At 42.4% G+C, this 23,658-nt stretch overlaps 1 protein-coding gene across 1 annotated transcript in view; it reads right to left on the bottom strand.

The window, feature by feature from the left end:
- MAP3K5 (mitogen-activated protein kinase kinase kinase 5) overlaps window positions 1-23,658 on the bottom strand; it is a gene marked incomplete at its 5' end in the record, with an annotated part of 263,294 nt that overhangs the window by 40,284 nt on the left and 199,352 nt on the right. The window contains 4 exons of the mRNA XM_027770250.1: window positions 10,299-10,319; window positions 11,880-12,057; window positions 15,800-15,957; window positions 22,479-22,584. Of these exons, the coding sequence (XP_027626051.1) occupies window positions 10,299-10,319; window positions 11,880-12,057; window positions 15,800-15,957; window positions 22,479-22,584 (463 nt within the window). The remainder of the gene's footprint in view (window positions 1-10,298; window positions 10,320-11,879; window positions 12,058-15,799; window positions 15,958-22,478; window positions 22,585-23,658) is intronic.

The raw sequence follows: 23,658 nt of genomic DNA on the forward strand, positions 1-23,658 counted from the left end.
GTACATGAGACTGAACTAGTGAAATAGCATTCTGTGACTTTTGACTAAAATATTGCTGCTTTTCTTCTAGGATTTGTTATCCACTTTTAAGAGTTTTTGTCCTGTCTTGAGCTGTCAATAGGTTCATGTACCTACTATTTGGACAAAATACTCACCTGTTTCCAGCCTTTAAGTTTTAAGCAAATTTCCTTACCAATTTAAAACTGCTTTTCTTGAAATTACCAGCTGAACTTGGAATTGAAAGTAGTTAGATTATTTAAGAAGTTGTGTGATCAATAAATGTGTGTGTGGCGGGGAGGAATCGAATACAACTGTAGACACCAGAGGTAGTATGAGAAGAGAGTGGGAAAGGGCAGAGGGTGAGACACAGGGGCAAATGTATGTATGTATATATATACATATGAAACTAGAAATGGAAAATTATTGATGATAACATACATGATTAAGCCACTATGCAGTATATTCTGGATGGGAGACCACTTATTGTATGCTGTGACAATGATTCCGGGTTGAATGTACATTAATTAATTAAAAAATTTTAGGAAAAAAATGCATATTTGATCACTGCAGTAAGCTATATAGCCTCAGCTATTTGCTACTTTATAGTATGTTCATTCTACTGAACCTCACTGAGGTTTATGCCTGAAGTCAGACTTGTGTTCATGGATATGTATATATCAGCTGCGCTTGCTATTGGAAATATTTAGATTAATTAAGTTCCTTAGCAAATCAATAAAATGGAAGGAAAAGGCATAGAAAGCAACCATGGTTACCAGAGACAGTGTGGGAGGATGGTGGGACATGGCAGAGGGTAAGAGACAGGGAATCAAGGATGGCAAAAAATAAAAAATATACGGGAAACAAGAAATGGAAAATTGTTTGTTGATAATAACACGTATGTTGATGTGCTTGATTAAGCCAATATACAGTGTATTCTGAATGGGAAATCTCATTTTGTATGCTGTAATGATGTATAGTGAATCAATGTAAATAAATACATTTAAATAAATAAAAAATAAACAGTTTTGATGAGTTTTTAAAAAAAATTATGGTCTCGGTTTTCACTTATATAAGATACAGGGCCAGGCCTGGCCATGGTGGTGCACATTCTTTTTTTTTTTTTTGGAGAGGTTTTTCGCTATAGGGCGCGTGCGCTCACCAGACAGACAAAGAGAGACATAGAGACAGAAAGCGAGAAATCACCTCCCAGGGAGGATGGTCATGCTGTAATCCCTTCTCCTCCATTCTCCTCTCGGGATCTTGGGCATGCACGCACACGTGCCCGGCGTGAGTTTTAAGCCACCGGGTCCAGGACGTGAACCGCGGTCGACTACGTGGGAGTCCAGCAACATAGCCATTACGCTAACTGCTGGTTCCCGGTGGTGCACATTCTTCAGATGCTGTGTTGCACAGACTGGGATCAATGGGAGGCCCAGGTGTGATTCCTGATGCAGCCTAAAGGCCAGGCATGATGATGCACACAACTTAAGCAACGTGGGAGGCTGAGGCGGGAGGAGCATGAGCTTGAGGCTGGCCTGGGCAACAAAGTGAGATCATGTCTTAAAAAATAGAGCTGGAGGGAACCAGCAGTTAGCGTAATGGCTATGTCGCTGGACTCCCACGTAGTCGACCGCGGTTCGCATCCTGGACCCTGTGGCTTAAAACTCACGCCGGGCACGTGTGCGTGCATGCCCAAGATCCCGAGAGGAGAATGGAGGAGAAGGGATTGCGGCGCGACCATCCCCCGTGGGGGGTGATTCCTCGCTTTCTGTCTCTATGTCTCTCTCTGTCTGTCTGGCGAGCGCACGCGCCCTATAGCGAAAATATCTCCACAAAAAAAAAAAAAATAGAGCTGGGTGTGGCTAGCAGGTGATGTGGTGGTTAAAGTGCTGGACTCTCACGTGGCTGACTATGGTTCATCCCAGACCAAGCGGCTTGAAAATCACGCTGGGTGTGTGTGAGTACATGCCACAAATCCCAAGAGAAGAACGGAGGAAAAGGGATTGCAGCATGACCAGCCACCCTGGAGAGTGATTTCTCACTTTCCCTCTCACTGTCTCTTTCCAGCAAATGTTTGAGGCCTATGGGAAAATTCTTAAAAAAAAAAAAAAAAGGAACAAAAAACTGAGTTGGGTGTGGTGGTGCTGAGGCAGAAGTCTGCAACTTAGAAAGGAAAGAGAGAGAGAGAGAGAGAGAGAGAGAGAGAGAGAGAAAGCAAGAGTGCATATGCTCACCAGAGAGAGACAGAGAGACAGAAAGACAGAAAGAAAGGGAGAGGAGAAAGCATTCCTCATGGGGAATGGTCACACTATAATCCTCTCTCTTTCACCTCTCTTTCCTTTCAGGATTTTGAGCATGCACATACATTCACCTGGCATGTTTCTCAAGCCACCAGGTCTAGGGCTCGACCTGAACAGAGAACCATGTGGGATCCAATTGCCTCAATTACCAGGCCATAAGTCAGCCCAGATTCTTTTGTTTGTTTGTTTGTCTGTTTGTTTGTTTGTTTTTTTAGGTTTTTCTATAGGGCATATGCATTTACCAGAGAAAGACAGAGAAACCGAGAGAGAGAAAGTGAGAAATCATTCCCAGGAGGATGGTCATGCTGCAGCCCCTCCTTTTCTATCTTCCTCTTGGGATTCTGTACATGCATGCACACATGCCAGAGGAATTTCAAGTCACTGGGTCTGGGACTTGAACTGTATCAGCCATGTGGGAGTTCAATCACACCACCTGCTGTTCCTCCAGATTCATCATTTTAAACCATGCTCCTTAGAGGCCTCAGAGTCCACCCTAGCATCTTGGGGCTGCCTTGGAGAGGGCAGTGAGTGGGATGCTGTTTGCCCAGGCCATGGCTGCAACCCTGTATTGCCTACAACAAACAGAACCTTCTGCCCATCATATATCACAGCTCTGCTCAAGGAGTCACACAGGAAAACATTCTTTATTAAAACAAATTTTGGAAATGAATGTCCTAGATGATATATAAGGTCTTTCCTGATTTTCAGATACTGGGATTCCATAGTGAACCCAGGCTTCTATGTTAATAAAAGATGGACACTTTATTTAGATGGTGGAGAATAAGCTGGCAAAGTAGGAGCTGTCTACATTTTACCAAACACTAGGTTTAAAAAAGGTCATTTCTGGGGCCAGCAGGTGACGTGGTGGCTAAGACACTGGATTCCCACATAGCCTACCATAGTTAGAGTCCTGGACCTGGTGGTTTGAAAAATCACACTGGGCGTGTATGCCCGTGTGTCCAAAATCCCAAGAAGAGAATGGGAGAAGGGACTGTGGTGGGCCCATCTCCCCAGGGGGTGATTTCTCACGTTCCCTCTCTTTGTCTCTCTCAGGTGAGCACATGCACACTATGACAAAAATTCTAGAACAAAAGGAACACACGGTTATTTCTGCTAGAAACATCGTTACCAAAGTGTACCTGGGTCAATGATTCTTTCTTTTACTAAAGGCAGCAGGTATAAAATTATAAAAAAGGAAAGCTACTGTTGCCAGGAATCTCCTTACTTGATTCCTCTTAGGCTGGCTGAATCAATAACTGCTTCAGGCTCAAAAGCAGGTGATGGTCAGTCAACAGCAGACTCTTAAGCAGGTCCACTGAGATCACAAACCTGTGATCATTAACGCAGCAGTACCCAAACTTTTGGGCACCAGGAATCGGTTTCATGCATGTGATTTTTCCATGGGCCAGGGGTTGGAAGGTGGGGGATATGGTTTATGAGCATGCACAACTTAGATCCCACATGCACAGCTGACAATGAGGTTAGCACTCTTAGAAGAATCTAACATCACCACTGGATATGACGGGTGTGGAGCTCGGGCAGTAATGTAAGCAATAGGGAGTGGCTGTAAATACAGATGAAGTTCTGCTCACTGGCCTGCTGCTCACCTTCTGCTGTGTGGCCTGGATGGAGGGATGTGTGCTGGGGACGCCTATGTTAGTGGGCAGGGGGTGGTGGTGGGCCGTGAAGACTCTCATCAGGCAAATGGACAGCTCTAAGAAGCACTCATCCCATATCTTTCATTTATAAATACCTCAAGGCCAGATGGGCCTTCTCTTTCCTTTCTTCCTTCCCTTCCTCCTACTATTTTCAGACTCTACCTGAAATCCCAAATATATGTTTATGTTTGTGTATTGTACTATATATTGTATATATAACCAGAAGAAAATATATTCAAAAATGCCATAACATTAATGGTAATTATTTCTAGAAGATGCTATTTAAGCTAATTGTGATTTTGTTTTCTTATTTTAAATTTCTACAATAAACAAGTATTACTTTTTTTTTTTTTTTTGAGAGGGTCTTGCTATAGGGCATGTGAGCTCGCCAGAAAGACAGAGAGAGACAGAGAGACAGAAAACGAGAAATCACCCCCAGGAGGGATGGCCACGCCTCAATCCCTTCTCCTCTGTTCTCTTCTCGGGATCTTGGGCATGAATGCACACACACCCAGTGTGAGTTTAAGCCACCAGGTTCAGGATTCGAAAAATGAACGACTACATGGCAGTCCAGGTGACATAGCCATTACACTAACTGGTGGTCCCAACAAGTATTACTTTTATAATAAAAAACTCCGTACAAAAATTTTTTTAATTGCCACAGGGCACATGTGCTCACCAAAGAAAAATGAGACACAGACACACACACATAGAGGGAGGGAGAGAGAATGTACACTGCTCTACTAAGGGGTGTGCTCATGTAGTTGCTTCTCCATTTTTCCATTCTGTCAGGATTTGGGGTATGCATGCACAAGCGCTTGGTGTGTTTTTCAAGAAACCAAATTGCATAGTCAGCTATATGGGATCTGACTCCTTTAGCTACTAGGCTATGGCCCCAGCCAATGAAAAATATTTTCATAGGGACCAGTGGTTAGCGTAATAGCTATGTCGCTGGACTCCCATGTAGTCAACCATGATTCGAGTCCTGGACCCAGTGGCTTAAAACTCATGCCAGGCACGTGTGCATGCATGTCCAAGATCCCGAGAAGAGAAGGGATGGTGGTGTGGCCATCCCCCGCCCCCCCCGGGGGGGGGGTGACTTCTTGCTCTCTGTCTCTCTCTTTTTCTGGCAAGCACACGTGCCCCATAGCAGAAACCTCTCAGAAAAAAAAAATTTTTCACAAACAAATATTCAATGGGTAGCAAACCACATTACCAAGAACCTGATTTATGTAATAAAACCCTTGGTGATAATACAAAAGATTTAAAAAATTCCATTATCTAGAAGGCAATGACATTTTTCTAAAAACATATCACCTCTGACAGTTCTTTCCCAATGCTCAGTCTTGGGATGGGTTTTCTATCCATGTCCTGGAGCATCTTTAATCATATAATGTTGTAGATAGGATACGGCTATGTTGAAGATGCTCTAAAGGACCATTCCATTACTCTAGCTAGGCCAGGTAAAGAAAGCAGGTATTAGAATGGTTCCGGCTTTGGTTTCACCTGCAGGGAGGAAGAGGGGAATATCTACAGCTTTTAGAGATAGTCTATCTTGAGGGAGACCATCTTTTTAAAATAATTATTCATTTAATTTTATTCATTATTATTATTCAATTTGACCAGAGACAGAGAGAGAAAGAGAAAAAAAAGGGAGTGAGAAAGCAAGCTGCCAGGTCCAGGACTTGAACCATGGTCAGCCATGTGGGAGTCCAGCGTCTTAACCAGCATGCCACCTGTTGACCCAGGGGGAGACCATCTTTAGGGTCAATAACTGGAAGTTACCCAAGGATAAATCAGTTGGCCTACCTGCTATCATTTCCATTGTTCTGTAATTTAGTCACTGGAATGAAGGAAGCAATATAAAGCTAAGAGGTGCTGAGTTTACCAATTTAATGCCACAGTGTCTTATTAAATGTGTTAGAGGTACCCAAATGGCTACTGTGAGGATAAATCGTAGGACAATGTGTCTGGCATGCTGTGTTCCCCAACTTTACTTGACTATGAAATCTTCAGAGCAGCTCACAGGCCCAGCATTTCATGGTTCAGATTTTAGGCACTGCTGCTGTAGCAGAAAGCAAATGAGGGACCTCCTCCTTGCTGAGAATCATGCTGTCTGAGAGGAGAAAGGTTTGTCAGGAGGGCCCACTAAACTGCTTTGGAAAGGACATCTCGGTGGGTAGTCAAGGTCTATGGTGAGTTTTGTTTCTCTGCAGAGACAACATCAGCTGTATTTAGGGAAACAGATTATCAGAATAGACAAAACAACCGCGGGGAAGCAAGACTGTCATGGCCCTGAGATGTCCAGCCCCTAAGGTTATATGTTGTTAACAGGAAAAGATAGCTGGGGAAAGCTTTCACCATGCTCTTAGCCTGATGGAACAGTCAGTCGCCTTCATGAGGAAGGATGAAAGCCCTGCAATGAAGCCCACCGGTGATCCCTGATACTGGGTGTGCATACCTTGGCCAGCTCACTGACCGTCCTTTATAGTGCACACCACACAATCAGACATGTCTATTTCAAAGGCAAAATCAGTGTTTCTGGGACTATGTAGATTAAGCTCTATCTTGAGTTCCTATCACGTGTTTCTATGTGCGTAAGGGTGTAATGTGTATCTAAAGAAGAGGGAGTGAGGCCTCGGTTTATCCTGTGTTTTGGCTTTTTGGTCACATTATGTGGCTTGATTACTCAGCAATGAGAAGGCCTGTGTGAATTTCAAGGTTGCTATGGATACTGATTAAGCTGTATATGCTTAAGGATGGAACTCAGCGCCCGTCATTATGGCTCATCTAGGAAGTAAAGGGACATCCAGATGTTCTGCATCCCTGATCTCTCCTCTGCCTGATTTTAAATTAGGAACCAGGTTCTCAGTTGATTTCCCTTCTATGACAGGCCCATGCATTTATTTATCCCACGTATAGTTACTGCTCACCTACTATTTATGTCAAGAGGACTTGCTGATGTATTGAGGGAAGAATAAAAAAAGACCTCAAGGTTTCCGGATTTGAAAAATGAATAGGCGCATGTACTACTTATATACTAAGATGAAAAATTATATAGACCAACAGAAAGTTCTCGTTACTGGGAAAGAGCTGTTACTTGACAGTTCAATTTGAGGGATGAAGAAGGGTGTGAATCTAGATCTCGAGAGGGAAGACTGTGTTAGAGATACAAGTTCAGTAGCCCACTCCTTAGAGATGGTGTTTAAATCAAAGAATGACATAGAGAAAGAAAAGAGCATCTCTCTCTCTCTCTCTCTCTCTCTCTCTCTCTTTCTTTCTTTCTTTTTTTTTTTTTTTTTTTGGTCAGGTTTTTGCCATAGGGCATGTGAGCTTGCTGGGAAAAGAAAGACAATGAGAGAGAAAGTGAAAAATCACCCCTGTAGGAGCATGGCCATGCTGCAATCCCTTCTCCATTCTCCTAGGAATTGGGACACGGACACACACACACACACACACACACACACGAGGTCCAGAACTCAACCACGGTCAGCCATGTGAAAGTCCAGCACTGTAACCACTAGGCCACCTGCTGGATCCATAGACCTATTTCCCAGGTTCAGTGATTGGTGAAACACCAGGCCATGGAGCCAGTCCCTGTTTCATGTCTTAAAGTACAATGCTTCCAGATCTTCTCCACCTCTTCATTCCCACCAATCACTGAACTTGCTCTGGCCAAGGTCTCTAATGAGACCTATTTAGCCAAAGCTAGCAAGTACTTTCCTCCATTCACTCAACCTCTTAGCAGTTTCAGCGCAGATGGCCCTTCTCTCTTGCTTTAGGCCTCATGTGTGTGGGTTTCTCTATCCATTCTTGCTTTCCTTCAGTCTCATGACTGCTCCTTGTCATTCTCCTTTGCTATTAGTGCTTCTTTTTCTTTTTCACTTCACTGTCTAATATGATAGCTACTGGCCTCCTATGGTTATTTACATTAATATTGAAATAAAATTAACATAGAAATTCAGTGCCTCAGTCAGGGTAGCCATGTTTTAAGTATGTAACAGCACAAATGACTAGTGGCTAACATTTTGGACAATGCCGATATAGGACATTAATACTACCGCAGAATGATAGACCTAGAGCTGTTCTATTACAGTATTCCAGATCAAAATCCTTCCATGCCCTTTCCCCCACCCCTCTTGGCTAATTCCTTAGCATTTCCTAGGGAGGAGACGTGCCACCAACCACATCATTCACATAATGCTATCCCTTTAGCCGAGAGACTGTACAGTTTCATCATGTGGGAGTTGCAGTCTGCCCATTCTTTCTAGGCCCAATGCCCCATCTCAGGTAAGGGGAGAAATCCAAGGAGGGATGGGTCATGGGAAGGTAAAAAGGCCCAGGGAATCCCAACAGCCTTGGTGGGGGAGGAGTTCCAAGTAAGGAGAATTAGGAGGGCCTTTAGGGAAAGGAGAGATGCCCTAAGGGCTGTGTCCATAATTTTAAACAGGCCACTGGGTTGGGCAGCAAGAGCAGAAAGAGGAGACCAGCAACAAGAGTCATAACAGCGCCCAGGGCAGGGCTTGCTGCCCGAGCATCTTCAATACATGATCTTGTTTAGACACACAACAGCACCACTCTGAACACACTGGACAGATGAGGTGACCAAGGGTAAATCAGGGACACTCGGTCAACAAGCATTCCCAGCTCTGATTCTGACATCTGTCTTCTTAATTCTGACTCTAAATAATATTTCATTATGTCTTCAGTGGGGTTAGACTCTAAAACCAGAGCAGAGTCCAAATGATTGTTGAAGGACCCTGGGCACAGAGGATGAGAGGATAAGGGGAGGGGCAGGGATGAACCACAGGAGTTTAATAGCTTGATACTCATGTCTCTCACTCACTCTGAGGAACATGTTCACCAAGAGGCCAGAATTACTGGTTAAAATGATCATTTTCTCTCTCTTCCTCTTCATTTTACTTTTTTGTTTGTTTGTTTTTTTAAGATTTTTGCCAGAAGGTACATACGCCTGGCAGAGAGAGAGTGAGAGAGAGAGAGAAAGAGAGAGAAGACACACATGGGGACAGTCATACCATACTCCCTTCTCCTTCATCTCTCCCTCTTTTTGGGAGTTTGGGCGTACACACACAAGTGCCCAGGGTGTTTCTCAAGCCACCAGGTCCAGGCCTTGAACCACATGGTCAGCCATGTGGGATTCAGCCACCTTAGCCACCAAGCCACAGGCTTCCCTTCCCCTTCTCTTCCTCTCTCTCTTGCCAAATGTGTATAGTTGAGTTGACGGAACTGAAATGTGTGTGTGATGGGAATCTGTTTCCTGTGAACAAAAAACAAGCCATGTGGAAGGGATAAAACAATCGTGGATTGAGCTTCTGGGCACAGCTCCCAGGCTCTTTTAGGGTATTATTTTATTTTATCCTCAGAAGCAAATCTGTGAAGCTGGTATTTGTTACCAGCACAGAATGACAGATGAAACTAGTAAATCGCTGCATGTCACATACCTAGAATGAGACTCAGTGGGATCAGAACCAACTCTGATATAACTCCAAAGACAATGCCCATTTCATGACTCCAGAAACAAGCTAGTAAGAAGGCTAAAGGGGGCCACAGGGTCCCCTTGTGAAACTCCGACAGTTACTTTCCAGAATCCACACTGCCCATGGAGAAAGGAAGAAGGATTTCTGCTCTGCATGGAGTTCCCCTGAGTCTTTGAAAGGCAAAAGGAAAACTGGAGAGGCTGTGCCCAGAATATCTCTATTAGTAGGTTTCTATCTAGGCTCACTGGCTTTGTGACACCTGAGGAACCTGCAAAAATTTAGCCCTGACCACCAAAACCATGCACAGGAACACTAAGGCCTACACTGCTTGATCACCACTTGTCCAACTTAGGAAAACCCCAAGCCACGCTATTTCTTTATTATTCTTTGAAATGCATTAGTAGATCTTCCTAAAACAAATCTACCTTCTTAGCTGTGATCTGCAAAAGCCAATTTTAAAAAGCAAAAGCACAGCTTCCAACCAACTGAAAAATAGAATGCACAACCTCCAAAGATGGTGAGGAAAAGCTATGTGGCCCTGAAATTTTCCACAAGAAATCCAGTAAGTGGTAAACTGACTTTTAGATTTAAAAAAATGAACAATTTCATAAATACAGTCACCAGCATGCATTTAAAAAGGAACAATTTAAGCTTTTATCACGAGAGAAAGGTGAGGGCTTTTTCTAAGGAATGAACCTAGCCAGGCTTGCAGTTGCACACCCCCTTAGAACCCACAATCCCCCTGAGAAAGGAAGGAGCAGTGGATGAGGCCGGGGGAAATCTAGAGTTTATCACATGATCACCAGGCCTCAGCTCACTGATAAGGGTGGAAATGAACTCACCATTTGATCCAGCTGAAAGAGCTGTAGGAAAAAAAGCAAACAGCAATATAAGCACATGTTGGGTTTGTTGTTAAACAACACAAGCCAAATGCCTAAAATGAGGTCAATGCCCTTTCCAAACATTCTATATGCCCATCCTCATCCAATATAACCACCAAAACTGCCAGGAACAAATGGATCATTTGCTCATTTCTTCCTCCTGAAATGAGTTATGGGAATTACCGCAAAAAGGATCATTTATTCATATTTTTACACTGACTGCGTTTTTTTATTTATGGCTAGTAGTTCTCTCTTCTTTTTCTTTTTAAAAATAATTCAGACAGATATTTTCTAAGTGGCAGCAGGTTATCTTCTCCTGACTAAAATATGCAGAATATATTACCTATTGGGTCATCAAGAAAGTCATGATGCATTTTTGCATAGAAAAATATGTCATGACTTTCTCAATGACCTAACAGATGACACGGATGTTTAACAGCTCTGCATTATCCCTCTAGGTCATTAATAGTAATTAGAGGTTTCATCTTTTTTTTTTTTTCTTTTTTTCAGAGAGATTTTCGCTATAGGGCGCGTGCGCTTGCCAAAAAGACAGAGAGAGACAAAGAGACAGAAAGCGAGAAATTACCCCCTGGGGGGATGGCCATGCTGCAATCCCTTCTCCTCCATTCTCCTCTTGGGATCTTGGGCACGCATGCACACGCACCCAGCGTGAGTTTAAGCCACTGGGCCCAGGACTCGAACCGCGGTCGACTACATGGGAGTCCAGCGACATAGCCATTACGCTAACTGCTGGTCCCTTCGTCTTTTTTTTTTTTTTAAAGCACTATTTTATTTGTTTATTATTCTTCTTCAATTTGACCAGGGAGAGGCAAAAAGAAAGAGGGAGAGCGAGAAGGCAAGCTGCCAGGACTTGAACCACAGCCGGCCATGTGGGAGTCTAGTACCTTAACCACCATGCCACCTTCCAGCCCCTAGAGGTTTCATCTTTTTTTTTTTTTTTGGAGAGATTTTCACTGTAGGGCGCGTGCGCTCGCCAGACAGACAGAGAGAGACATAGAGACAGAAAGCGAGAAATCACCCCCCAGGGGGGATGGTCACGCCGCAATCCCTTCTCCTTCATTCTCCTCTCGGGATCTTGGGCACGCACGCACACGCGCCCGGCGTGAGTTTTAAGCCACCGGGTCCGGGACATGAACCGCGGTCGACTACGTGGGAATCCAGCGACATAGCCATTACGCTAACTGCTGGTTCCCAGAGGTTTCATCTTTAAAAAGATTACATTTTACCCCTTTTGCACTTTAACTTTAGTATCAGCAATGCTAGAATGGCATAGTTATGGATACATAACTACCTCTTAACTATGTGATGGAAAACTACTATGTATGAGGTCTCAGCATTTGTGAAACTGATAGTAACAGAGCTCCTTGATACAGAAACCAAATGCCTGAGACCTTTGTGCTAATGTTTATACCCATTTCCAATGGTCTCTGTAAATAGATCAGTTTACTCCCAGAAAACTCCATCTTAAAAGCTTAGGATTTAGCGACTCTGACCTGTATCCTTTTCAATGCAACCACATACCTGAAAGCTTAGGTTGTGTCTTTTTCTTTTTGCTTGAAACTTTTAAGAACTCATCCATAAGCAAGTCGTTGGCACAGGCTCTCTTGTCGGGGTCTGGTTCAAAACATTTCAGTATGAACGCCTTGGCCTCTGCAGACATGGACTCAGGGATCTCGGGGTGGACTTTGAACATTCCCACCTAAGACATGACATGAAGAAGACAATGTGTCTTCTGCGTGACCAACCATCACCTGAACTTCATGTTCCATAACTTGGTCCCCTGGTGCAACAAGAACCTTTATCACATTCTGCTGCCCCTTGGTTTCTGTAGGGGACTGATTTTAGTCCCTTACATAGAATGGCATAGTAACAGTCACGAGCTGCATAGAAGCTTTTCTGTTAATGACGAACTGCACATACGGCAGCGGTCCCGTAAGTTCCTAACAGGCTACACCATACAACCTCTACGTGCAGTAGGCTCTACCATCTAGGTTGCTGTAAGTGTACTCGCTGACATCCCCATGACGAAAGCATTTCTCACATAACCTACCTATGTCCTCCCATGCGCTTTAAATAATCTCTAGATTATTTTATTCACAAATAAAATGTGAATGCTATGTAAATACTGAGTTGTCCGAAAAGCCATGACACATCATTTTTGCATAGAAAAACACATCATAACTTTTCTGACAACCCAGTAGTTACTATGCTGTGTTGTTTAGGAAATTATGACCAAAAAAAAGCACACATTCAGTGCAGAAGCAATCATTATAAGCCTAATTCCACAGGACACATCAGCAATAACTTCCATCCACAGATGGCCAAATCCACAGATGTGAAAACCCGAGGATACGAAGGTCTACTATACTCAGACACATAGATTTTCTCCAAGTGAGATAGGATGCATTTTCTGGAGGATTTGGAAAGTTTACAGAGTGCTTTCATAACTTTACCAATGACACAGGCAGAGTTAATCAGTCTGAGACAGTAGATGGCACTATGAAGAAATAATGCAGTCCTCCAAAGCTTTAGGACATATTAGTACCGTGGCACACAGGAAAGATATTTCTTTTTTCTTTTTTTTTTTGGAGAGGTTTTTGCCATAGGGCGCGTGTGCACTCATCAGACAGACAGAGTCAGAGAGACAGAAAGAGAGAAATCACCCCCCAGGGGGCATGGCCACGCCGCAATCCCTTCTCCTCCATTCTCCTCTCAGGATCTTGGGCACGCACGCACGCACACGCGCCCAGCGTGAGTTTAAGCCACCGGGTCCGGGACTTGAACTGCGGTCAACTACGTGGGAGTCCAGTGACATAGCCATTATGCTAAATGCTGGTCCCAAGAAAGATATTTCTAAGTGAGACCGCTGAGTTGCTCACAATAGCTTTGTGCCAGACATTGTGCTAGGGTTTTTCCATTTCTGAATCTCATCAAATCCTCCCAGCAACTCAGCGGATTAAATACTATCTGTAACACCAATGAGGAAAATAAGGCTCAGAAATGATGAAGTTACATGGTTAGGGAAAGGTAGATCTGGGACTGGAGTCTTGATTTGTTTGGATTAAAGTGTATGTTCTTTCCCCATTACATGACTTGGAAATATTTGCCCAGCTCAAATCACCTACATTAAAAGAGATATTTAAAAGTACTTTGCAATTTTAATAGCAATGAGAATTTACTTTTCATTGCTGCTTCTTTAAAACATTCTCAATGACGTTTTCATGTATTTAATACAGGCAAATTTTTCTAAGGAAATCCTTTTATTATTATATAGCTCATATACATTTATGATTACATAAATAATACTATGTAATACTTGCCATAATCACAGAGCCTTTATAATGTGTCAGATCCTGTTTTAAGTGCCTTGCATGTAGCATCTCATACATGGCTCAAAAAATTCTTATTGGATTGAAACTATTTCAAGTATTTTTTTTAGGGTGTAGCGGAGGGAGAGGTTTTTGCTATGGGGTGTGTGCACTCGCAAAAAAGAGAGAGAGACAGAAAACAAGAAATCACCCCCAGGGGGCATGGCCACACTGCAATCTCTTCTCCATTCTCCTTTCGGGATCTTGTGCACGCACACATGCCCAGTATACGTTTAACCCACCAGGTCCGGGACTCTAACCATGGTCGACAACATGGGAATCTAGCAACATAGTCATTACGCCAACTGCTGATCCCAAAACTATTTCAAAATTTTAATTTATATCTTTCATGAGAAAGAAAGAGAGAATGGCAAGCTCTCTCAATAGGGTATCACTCCAGAATCCACTCCTAGCCTTCCCAGTCAGCCAGGATCACATGGGTGTGTGTGCCTGGCAGGTACAGCTCTTCTGAGGTACTCCTTCCATACAGAGCCTGCTGTGCTCCTAAGCCAGCTCCTGGACAGGTAGTATTTCCACTCCCATTTCATAGAAGAGGAAACTGAGGTAAAAGGAAGTTAAGTAATTTGTCCAAAGTCTCAAATATCCTGACTGTGTTGGAGCCCACATTCAAACATTATAAATCGGTGCCAGAGTCTGTCCCATCACATTTCTCTGAATAGCATCACTCCCACGCACAGCTTAGGCTGGCCCAACAGTGGCAAACGCTGGTTGTAAAATAATCATTGCAATGATGGGGAATAGGCCACAGTTCAGAGTGAAGTCCTAGAGACAGGCTAACACTTGAAAAGTTGACTAAGATAAAAGCATCCAATTATGTCAAGAAAGTCAGCTCTCTTCACACCTCCTATTCACTGCCCTTTTGGGTTTTTGTATCAGCAGCCTCCTATCTGCTTGCTTTGATGCTAAAGTGAGCCCAGCTTTGTATGAAAGCAGGGATATGCAGTATGTGCCTCTGCCTCAGAGGCCATATACAAACACAGTGTTAGAAACTGGGCCAGCAACAGGGAGAGGGATCACAAGGATCATCAAAAGTCCTCTGTCGGGACCCGCACATGGCCTAACGGTTACATTGCTGGACTCCCACGTAGTCACCGGTGGTTTGAATCCCAGACCTGGTGGCATGAACTTCATGCTGGGCATGTGTGTGGGCGTGCGTGCGTGCCCAAGATCCCAAGAGGAAAATGGAGGAGAAGGAATTGCAGCATGACCATCCCCCCCAACCCCGGGACAATTTCTCACTTTCTATCTCTCCGTGTCTCTCCGAGTCTCTCTAGTGAGTGAACGCATGCCATACCAAAAATCTCTCTCTTTCAAAAAATAAAAAGTTCCCTGCCTTAGAGAATGTCCAACATGACATGTGCGTTCTTCCTGAAAAAATGGGTTTCTGTTTTAAACTTCTCATCTGGCAATAAGGACTGTAGGGATGCAGTGGTAGGTCACTGCCATGTCCAGTCCCCAGAATGGTGGCACCTGGGCTCTCTTGGGCCTATTTCTATATCAGATGTCTTCTACTTTCAGAGGCGAGGCTGTTTCCCACTCCCAAAAGAATTACTACTCATGGGGGAACTAATAGGCCAAAATTTATATGAGAATAGGACCAATTGACTTAAGATGATAATTATGCCCTTTCAAAGGAGCCTTCAAATTATTATGGTAGAGAAGTAAAGGAAAATACTGATAGAACCTAATTCCAAAATGGATGAAACTCCATCCATAGAAAATTTTGAAACTTTTTTCCAAAGACCTTAATTCATCTTCCATCTAGTGGTGTGTTATTTATACTGCAGGGGGAAAAGGTAGTCAAAGGAAGTTTCATTGAATATCACTTTGCAGCTGAGGAAACCAAGGCAGAGGGAGATACAGCCGTGAGTGAGGAAAAGGCACTGGTGCTGGGGAGAGGGAACCTTCTAGAACCCTAATGTGCTCTCAGCTTATACTTACTTAAGGCTCCTTTCCTTTGAACTAAAACACATAAACACAACATATACACATAGAATACCCAGTAGCTAGGAAAGCTTTAACCATTTGTTTTCAAGTTACACGAAATGTGACCTTGAACATTGCTGCTTGGGGTTCTCCTAGTTCATAAAATGGTGGTTTTCCCGTGGCCATCTCGATGATTGTGCAGCCCAAAGACCAAATGTCCGCTGCTTTTCCATACCCTCTCGGTCCTTTGTCTATTATTTCTGGGGCCATGTACTGAAGAGTACCTGGAAACAGTTCAAACACATTTCTGCTTTAAAGAAGAGTAAACAGATATCTAATGACAATTTTCATTTTTCTATACAAATAAGACAACTTTAGAAACATAGGTCAGGATCTACTGTCTCAATTTCTTTGAGTTTCAATTTTCTCTGCTGTTAATAAAAGTGGCAATAACAGTTTCTATAACGGATTTTATCTGTGACATGAAAACAGCTTAGCAATATTACATGGTTATGAAGAGGTACATTTTCATTCCCTAGCAAGTGGAGTTAATTGAGGCACCATTTCACTGGGACCTCTTAGAACTTCTAGCTATTAGTCTTTTGAGAGCAACAGAGAATATATCAACGCACATTTTCTGCATTTAGTTCTTCAAATCCATGAAAACTGCTATTACGTAAACTTCTTCTTTTTGGGAGAGGTTTATGCTATAGGGCACGTGTACTTTCCAGAAAAACAGAGACAGAGAGACAGAAAGCGAGAAATCACCCTCCGGGGGAGGGGATGGCCATGCTGCAATCCCTTCTCCTCCATTCTTTTCTTGGGATCTTAGGCTCACACGCACATGCATCCACTGTGAGTTTAAGCCATTGGGTTTGGGACTCAAACTGCGTTCTACTACATGGGAGTCCAGCGATATAGCCATTACACTATCTGCTGGTCTCTATTATGTAAACTTCTAAACTTTCTCAGGAAAAATCTATTTAACTTATCCATTTTCTTAAATGTATAATATTCCATTTTTGCTGAAGGATTCAATTTCAATCAAATGCCTAGTTCTTCTGTTTTCATTCTTATTTCTTAATCATAATGGCATGAAAATTCTCAAAGCCACTGTGAATGGTACTGCACATAATTCCTCGAGTAGTCTATTCTGTAAATCAAATGCATGTGACTTCTAATGCATGTCTGTGGTCCATGGAATAACAAATTTGACACATTAGCAGATAGAACAAATAAAAATAAAAAGAAAAGAAAAGAGCTTTAAAAGGCCACATTAAATGAGAGAGTTAAAGAGCATGGTGTGATGAAAAGAGCATTAGTGGGAAAGGGAGGGCAAGAATCCTTGATTCCAGTTTTGTCCTGGTACATCCCAGGAAAGCACCCCACAGCATTACCTCATCTGTTCACATGATAGGTTGGATTCAGACTTCTCATACCCATAGGAATGGTTTACAAAGTTTACGAAGGGAGAGAATGGGACCCTCTTATTGCCATCTCTCCTGCTTCTGATACATCCATACAAATGACGTAACTAGCAAACAAGAACCCATCCAAGATGCCACACTGAATTACTGCAAATCCTCAAGTGCTATGCCAAACAAAATCCTGCTTTCAGTATTTCTTGATTCATAACCAAAGTGGAAAATATGGTTGACATCTTTCAGGAATGCAAAAAATCATGCATGATTTAAAGGTGAAAACTGTTACATAAAATTCCCTCCAACTGCTCCTAGAAAATCTACTTTCATAGACTAGAAAGGTTCATAAAAATTAATAAAAGTACTTTTTTTTGTCGAGTATTGCCATCTTGCAGGTTAATCCTACAGACCTCACCACTACACAACAGTAGTTCATGTTCATATCCCTTATTGCACGTCAGCTCTCAGCATAATTGGCAAAATTACTGGAAGAAAGTCTTCTCTTTGGCCAAGGTAACCATGCTCCCCAAGACTCACTTACCCTTAGTACAAAATTTATGATTTCTCATTTATAGCTTTTCCCCAAGTGATAATTTTTTATGATTATTGGGTTGTCAGAAAAGCCATGATGCGTTTTTATATAAAAAAAAAACAAAGAAAAATACATATGACTTTTCTGATGACCCAAGACATAAAATCACATCATCTTTTAGAAAAATAGGTGCTGAAGTCTACCACCCCCTTTATTGTCCATAGATCTAGAATAGAGCTAATGAAAGAATTTAAGTTACACTAATATCTGATTAGGAATTATGACTGATCAAAATATGAAGGGTCTTCAGAATATTCATCAAAAATAGGTATTATGTAATAAACTATGCATGGATTTCAAATTTTTTTGTACCCAAATAAATCCATAATTTAATTTCATTTTCCATGATATGTACCCTTGTATAGCGAATTTTAAAAACTGGCTGACTCAGGGTGAGCAGGTAGCAGGGTGGTTAAGGTGCTGGATTCCCACATGGCCCACAGCAGTTCGAGTCCTGGACTTGGCAGCTTGAAAATCATGCTGGGTGCATGTGCATGCATGCCCAAAATCCCAAAAGGAGAATAGAGGAGAAGGGACTGCGGCATGGCCATCACCCGTGGGGTATGTGTGTGTGTGTGTGTGTGTGTGTGTGTGTGTGTGTGTGATTTCTCATTATCCCTCTCATTGTCTCTTTCTGTCTCTCTCTAGCAAGAGAACATGCCCTATAGCAAAAACCTAACCCCCCCAAAAAGGTGAACAATTAAAATGACATCAGGAATAAATGAAGCAATATTCTTATTCAACAGGTAGTATTTCAAAGAGCTCTATCTGTCAATTGTATTGAATTACCCCTCACTGAGCAAGTGCCAAAAAGTACAGGTTTAGTCATGTGTTCATATTTGTTCTTCTCTTTACAAACAAATGACACATAGTATTTTATATAAAGATTTACAGAGCTAATAAAGACTCAAGTCAATTGAACATTTACCTAAGAAAAACAAGTGCGAGTACTAACTACAAAACACGTATCTTGTATATCTATATTCCAAGGTTTTTTTGTTTTGTTTTGTTTTGTTTTGTTTTTTGAGAGGTTTTTGCTATAGGGCACGTGCACTCACCAGAAAGACAGACAGAAAGCGAGAAATCACCCCTCACGGGGGATAGTCATGCCGCAATCCCTTTTCCTCCATTCTCCTCTTGGGATCTTGGGCACGTATGCTCACATGCCCAGTGTGAGTTTAAGCCACTGGGTCTGGGACTCGAACCGCGGTCGACCACATGGGAGTTCAGTGACATAGCCATTACACCAAATGCTGGTCCCTTCCAAAGATTTTTTTAAAAAATTACTTTAAAATATCTATTTTAGAATTTCTTTGTCACTGCATTTACTTGGGGAGGTGGTACAGCTAAGTGGTTAACAGTTTAATCTTTGATGTCATATTCATTCATTCCTCCAGTAGATCCCTATTAAAGACCTACTGTGGCAAGGCACTGTTCCAGACATTTAGAAAACAGAAACCCTGGACTCATGGAGTTTACATTTTTGCAGGGGAAGACAGATACCAAACTATCAGCATAAAAAATACGTAAATTATATAGTATGTTAGAAAATGGTGCATTATGACCAAAAAAAAACTAATAAAGCAGGTAAAGGGGAGTAGGGATGTCCAGAGAGGCTGCCATTGTAAACTGGGTGTCCATAGTAGGTGTCATTGAGGAGATAACATTCAAGTTAAGACTTGGAGAAGGTGAGGGACTTACGCAAACAACTGGGAGACGTGTGTTACTGGCAGAAGAAAAAGCATGTGCAAAGGCCCTGCAGCACGACCCTGCCTGGTGCCGAGACGAAAATTCAGGACCGGCTGTGTTTCTGGGCAGCATAAAGGAAGGGGAGAGGAGTAGGGAATGAGGTCCTAAAGACCACAGACTTCAAGCCAGAGCCTTGTTCACCATTGTAAGTACTCTGACATTTGTTTACCCTGAAAGAAACAGAAAGCCACTGAGCACATTGGTGGGAAAGCTTGATTTGTTTTGAAAAGGTCACTCTGGCTGCTGTATTGACAACAGACAGTAGGGGGCAAAAGTGGAGAGCTGCAATAATTCAGGTGAGAGATGCAGGTGGGAGCTGTGCAGGTAGTGCAAATGGGTCAATTTGTGACACATTTTGAAAGTAGAACCATTGGGCTTCCTTGACAGAGTGTGAGAAAAGGCATCCCTAAGCCTGGAGTGGTTGTCAATTGGAACAGGGAAGAGTGTGGGTGGAACAAGCTTGGGGAGAAGAAAATTAATCCCATTTGGCATGTTAAGTCTAGTTTGAATCTCAGCTTTATTACTAACTAGTTTGGTGACCTTGGGCAAGTTATTTAACCTGTTTGAACCTTAATTTTCTCACCATATACTGGAATCATGATACCTGATGATTAGGGTTTATGTCTGAATTTCAATAAAATGATATTGGAAAGCCCTTGACAAAGAGCCAGGAACAGTAAGCACCTCATAAACGGTAGTTGCTACTGTCTTCACTCTCACCCAAGCCATCAGGAGGTAGTCAATGTCTTTTTTTGGTTGCTAAAGAATTTTTTTATTTTATTTTATTTATTTATGACGATGATTATTATTTTCCAGTTTGATTAAGAGAGGGAGAGAGGGAAAGTGAGGAAGCAAGTTACCAGGTACAGGACTTGAACTGCAGTCAGCAGTGTGGGAGTCCAGCACCTTTAACCACCACGCCACCTGCCGGCCCCAGTCCATGTCTTTTAATTCAGTCCAGCAGAGCTGACTAAGCACCTGTGACTTTGTGAGCATTGAGTTAGTGCACTGAGTTCTCCACTGTCTAGGGGATCCAGGTCTCTAACCTCTCAGGATCAGCGCTGGGCAGATCTCGGTACCTTGGTCACACAGGCCCCTCTCTTCATGAGGCCGGGAAAAGAGGTATAGGCAAAGGGCCCGGCAAAGACTGTTTTCCTACAATACCTTTACCGATTGTTTCTTTTTCTTTTTAGATTTTTGCCACAGGGCACATGTGCCCACCAGAGAGAGAGAGAGAGAGAGAGAGAGAGAGAGAGAGAGAGAAAGTGAGCAATCGTGCCCCCAGGGAGGAATCCTTTCTCCATTCTCCTCTCAGGATTTGGGGCACACACATACATGTGCAAGCATGATTTTCAAGGTGCCGGGTCTAGGACCTGAACTGTCAGGCATGTGAAATCGAGCTACCTTAATTAACATGCCACCTGCTGGCTCCTGGGGATTCATTTTTCAAAAGCAAAAGAAAAGAAACATTTTCAAGATTAGCTAGGATATTAAATTAACATCTTAGCCAAAAAAGCATGTGAAAGTAGAGATTTTCCTCTCAGAAGTTCCTAAGTCTTGGCAGGATCTAGAATATCTCTTGCCAAGTTGAGAGTCGGAAGAAAAAAAGTAAAGGCAGTTAAAGATACTAATAGGTTGAAATTTTATTTTATTCAAAAAAATATGTTCTAAATGTGTTTAATTCTGGGCCCTGAAATATCCATAGCCTTGAGGGTGGAGGTGGGACCAGAGGAGTTGTTGAATCAATGTCTTAGGGAGAGAACTTAAGAATCTCTCTTTTTCTGCCCTTAGGCTCCTGGAATGGGGCAAGAGATGGGCTGGGGCCAGAAGGTAAAAGCAAAGTGTGAAGGGTAGAAACACTGAGTTCTCTCATGTATAAATTGCTCTGACTTGTGACAGTAACGTCCCTTTCTCAATTTTTTTTTTTACCTGTAAAATGGAGGTACTGCCCACTGCCTCAAAGAATTAAGAAAGGAGGTATGTGGCCATTTGTTTTGTCCTTTTTGTAGGGGGCTAAATTTCTTTCTCCATTAGTAATAGAAAGAACTTAATGGGGTCAGCAGGTGGCATGGTGGTACAGGCACTAGACCCCCCACATGGTTAACCACTGTTTGAGACCCAGACCCAGTGACTTGAAAATCATGCCAGGCGCATGTGCGTACATGCCCAAAATCCCAAGAGGAAAATAGAGGAGAATGGATTGCAGCGTGGCCATCATCCTAGAAGGTGATTTCTCACTTTCCGTCTCTCTGTCTCTCTCCAGGGGTGCATTTGCCCTGTGCCCCCTCCACCCAGAATAACAAAAAAATAAATTTCATGAGAATCAGCCTAAGTGATAAGAACTTGGAATAGACACGGGGTTTGAAGTCCCAGACACCTTCCCTCTAACTGTTGGGCGGTCACTTATCTCTTGTCCTCAGTGTCCCCTTGGTTACTGTTACCTTTTGGGAAATCGTTTTGTCCCTGCCCTCCTATGACACGCAGCAGAGGCAGTTCAGTCACCACATTGCCTAATTTTTCAGGAAAGCTCTCTCCCCAGCCCTGTTCTGAGTTAGTGAGTCACTTCCTCTTTCTGAATTGAAATCCTAGGGTTATTTATATTGCGGAGTAGGGAAATAGACCATGAGGAGTAAACAGACTAGGAAAGAGGGAATTTGTGGTCCAAATGAGAGTTATTAGGATATGAGTAAGAATCACATAGACACTGGGCTAAGGAAATGTTTTTAAAAAATAATTTTGCCAGGGTTCTAGTGGTGGTAGACCAACCGGGAGAGAAGTAATGACAGGAAAAGAAAAACAAATAACAAACTGAGAATTAAAGAAAAAAATCATCTTCACTGGCATTCAACAGACTGAGCAAATCATATAAATACAAGAGAAGAGGCCAAGGCAAATTCTGTCTAACACTTTTCATTGAGCATCAGACGATAGCAACATTAACGTGTGTGAGAACACCAACTAAATTTATCTCCCACATTAGGCTCACACACAGCAATTACTTCTTTAATTACATAAGATCTGTATCACCATTGCAGAAACTTACCAGTAAAAGTTTCAGTACACGGGTTGATGCCAGCAAGTCTCTTTGATGTCCCGAAGTCAGAGATCTTAAGAACACCACTGTAGGTATTTATCAACACGTTGTCACCCTAAAGAACAGACTTTAATTAAAAAGGCTATCTTGCTTCAAACAGTATTTGTTGTTGATTTGTTAAGTCCAATAAAAAGTGGTGTCCTTAGAGCAAACAGGACATTCATTCTGAATTCTTCATTAGTGGTTTATCTCAATAGTGAATTCTCGATCCCATTGTTTTGTTTACATATCAATTGTTTAAAATCTGCTATTCAGAGGCTGCCAGGTGGTGCGGTGGTTAAGGGCTGGATTCCCATATGGCCAACCGTGGTCCAAGTCCTGAACTTGGCAACTTGCTTTCTCACTTTCCCTTTCTTTCTCTCTCTCTCCAGTCAAATTAAAAATAATATTAATCATAATAAATAAAATGAAAGAAACAATTCTTTAAAAGAACAAAATCTGCTATTCAGGTCACAAGGCCAAATATGGTTTTAAATTAGTTAGAGTTTGCTGTGCTTTACAGATAAAACAGGTAAGTACACATACGGTAAGTTAAATTGTGATTTTTATCACATCCCAGTCCCTTTGCTTTCTTTTCTATCTATATTGCTTTACTTCTTTTCCTGACATATGTAGGGACATGACAGATAGATGGGAATTTCAATTGTGTTATGATACGCATTTTACAGTGTTACAATTCTTGTTGAATCTAAAAGCTTACATAATGATGCCTTGCTAGCACTAACACCATTTTGAGTGTGTTCACAATCTATTTTGGACATATGAATTTTGCTGTATCATACTTGTAACTGAGTCAAAGGGCTGACAACCACTTTGCCAACAGGCAAATGAGCTGGTGGGCTCCAGGACCCTCCCCTTCACAGCTAACATCTGGAAGTTGAAATAACTTATCTTTTGGGGGGAGGGGCTATAAAATGAGGACCTCTGAAAGTCTTTCTTATTCCACTCTTTGCAAAAATCTGTGTGATGAAACAGATACAGCTGGAAACCATCCACTTGGAAGACTTTGACTTTTACTGCTGAGACTGACAACATTCCAGACCCATTTGAATGCCACTTTGAAGGGACTGTCCTCCAATCCAAGTCCTCCATGAACCCAGTCCTCCATGAACCCACAGAGCGTTCTTTC

Source organism: Tupaia chinensis, unplaced genomic scaffold (genome assembly GCF_000334495.1).
Source record: "Tupaia chinensis unplaced genomic scaffold, TupChi_1.0 Scaffold000117_2, whole genome shotgun sequence".
NCBI lineage: Eukaryota > Metazoa > Chordata > Mammalia > Scandentia > Tupaiidae > Tupaia > Tupaia belangeri.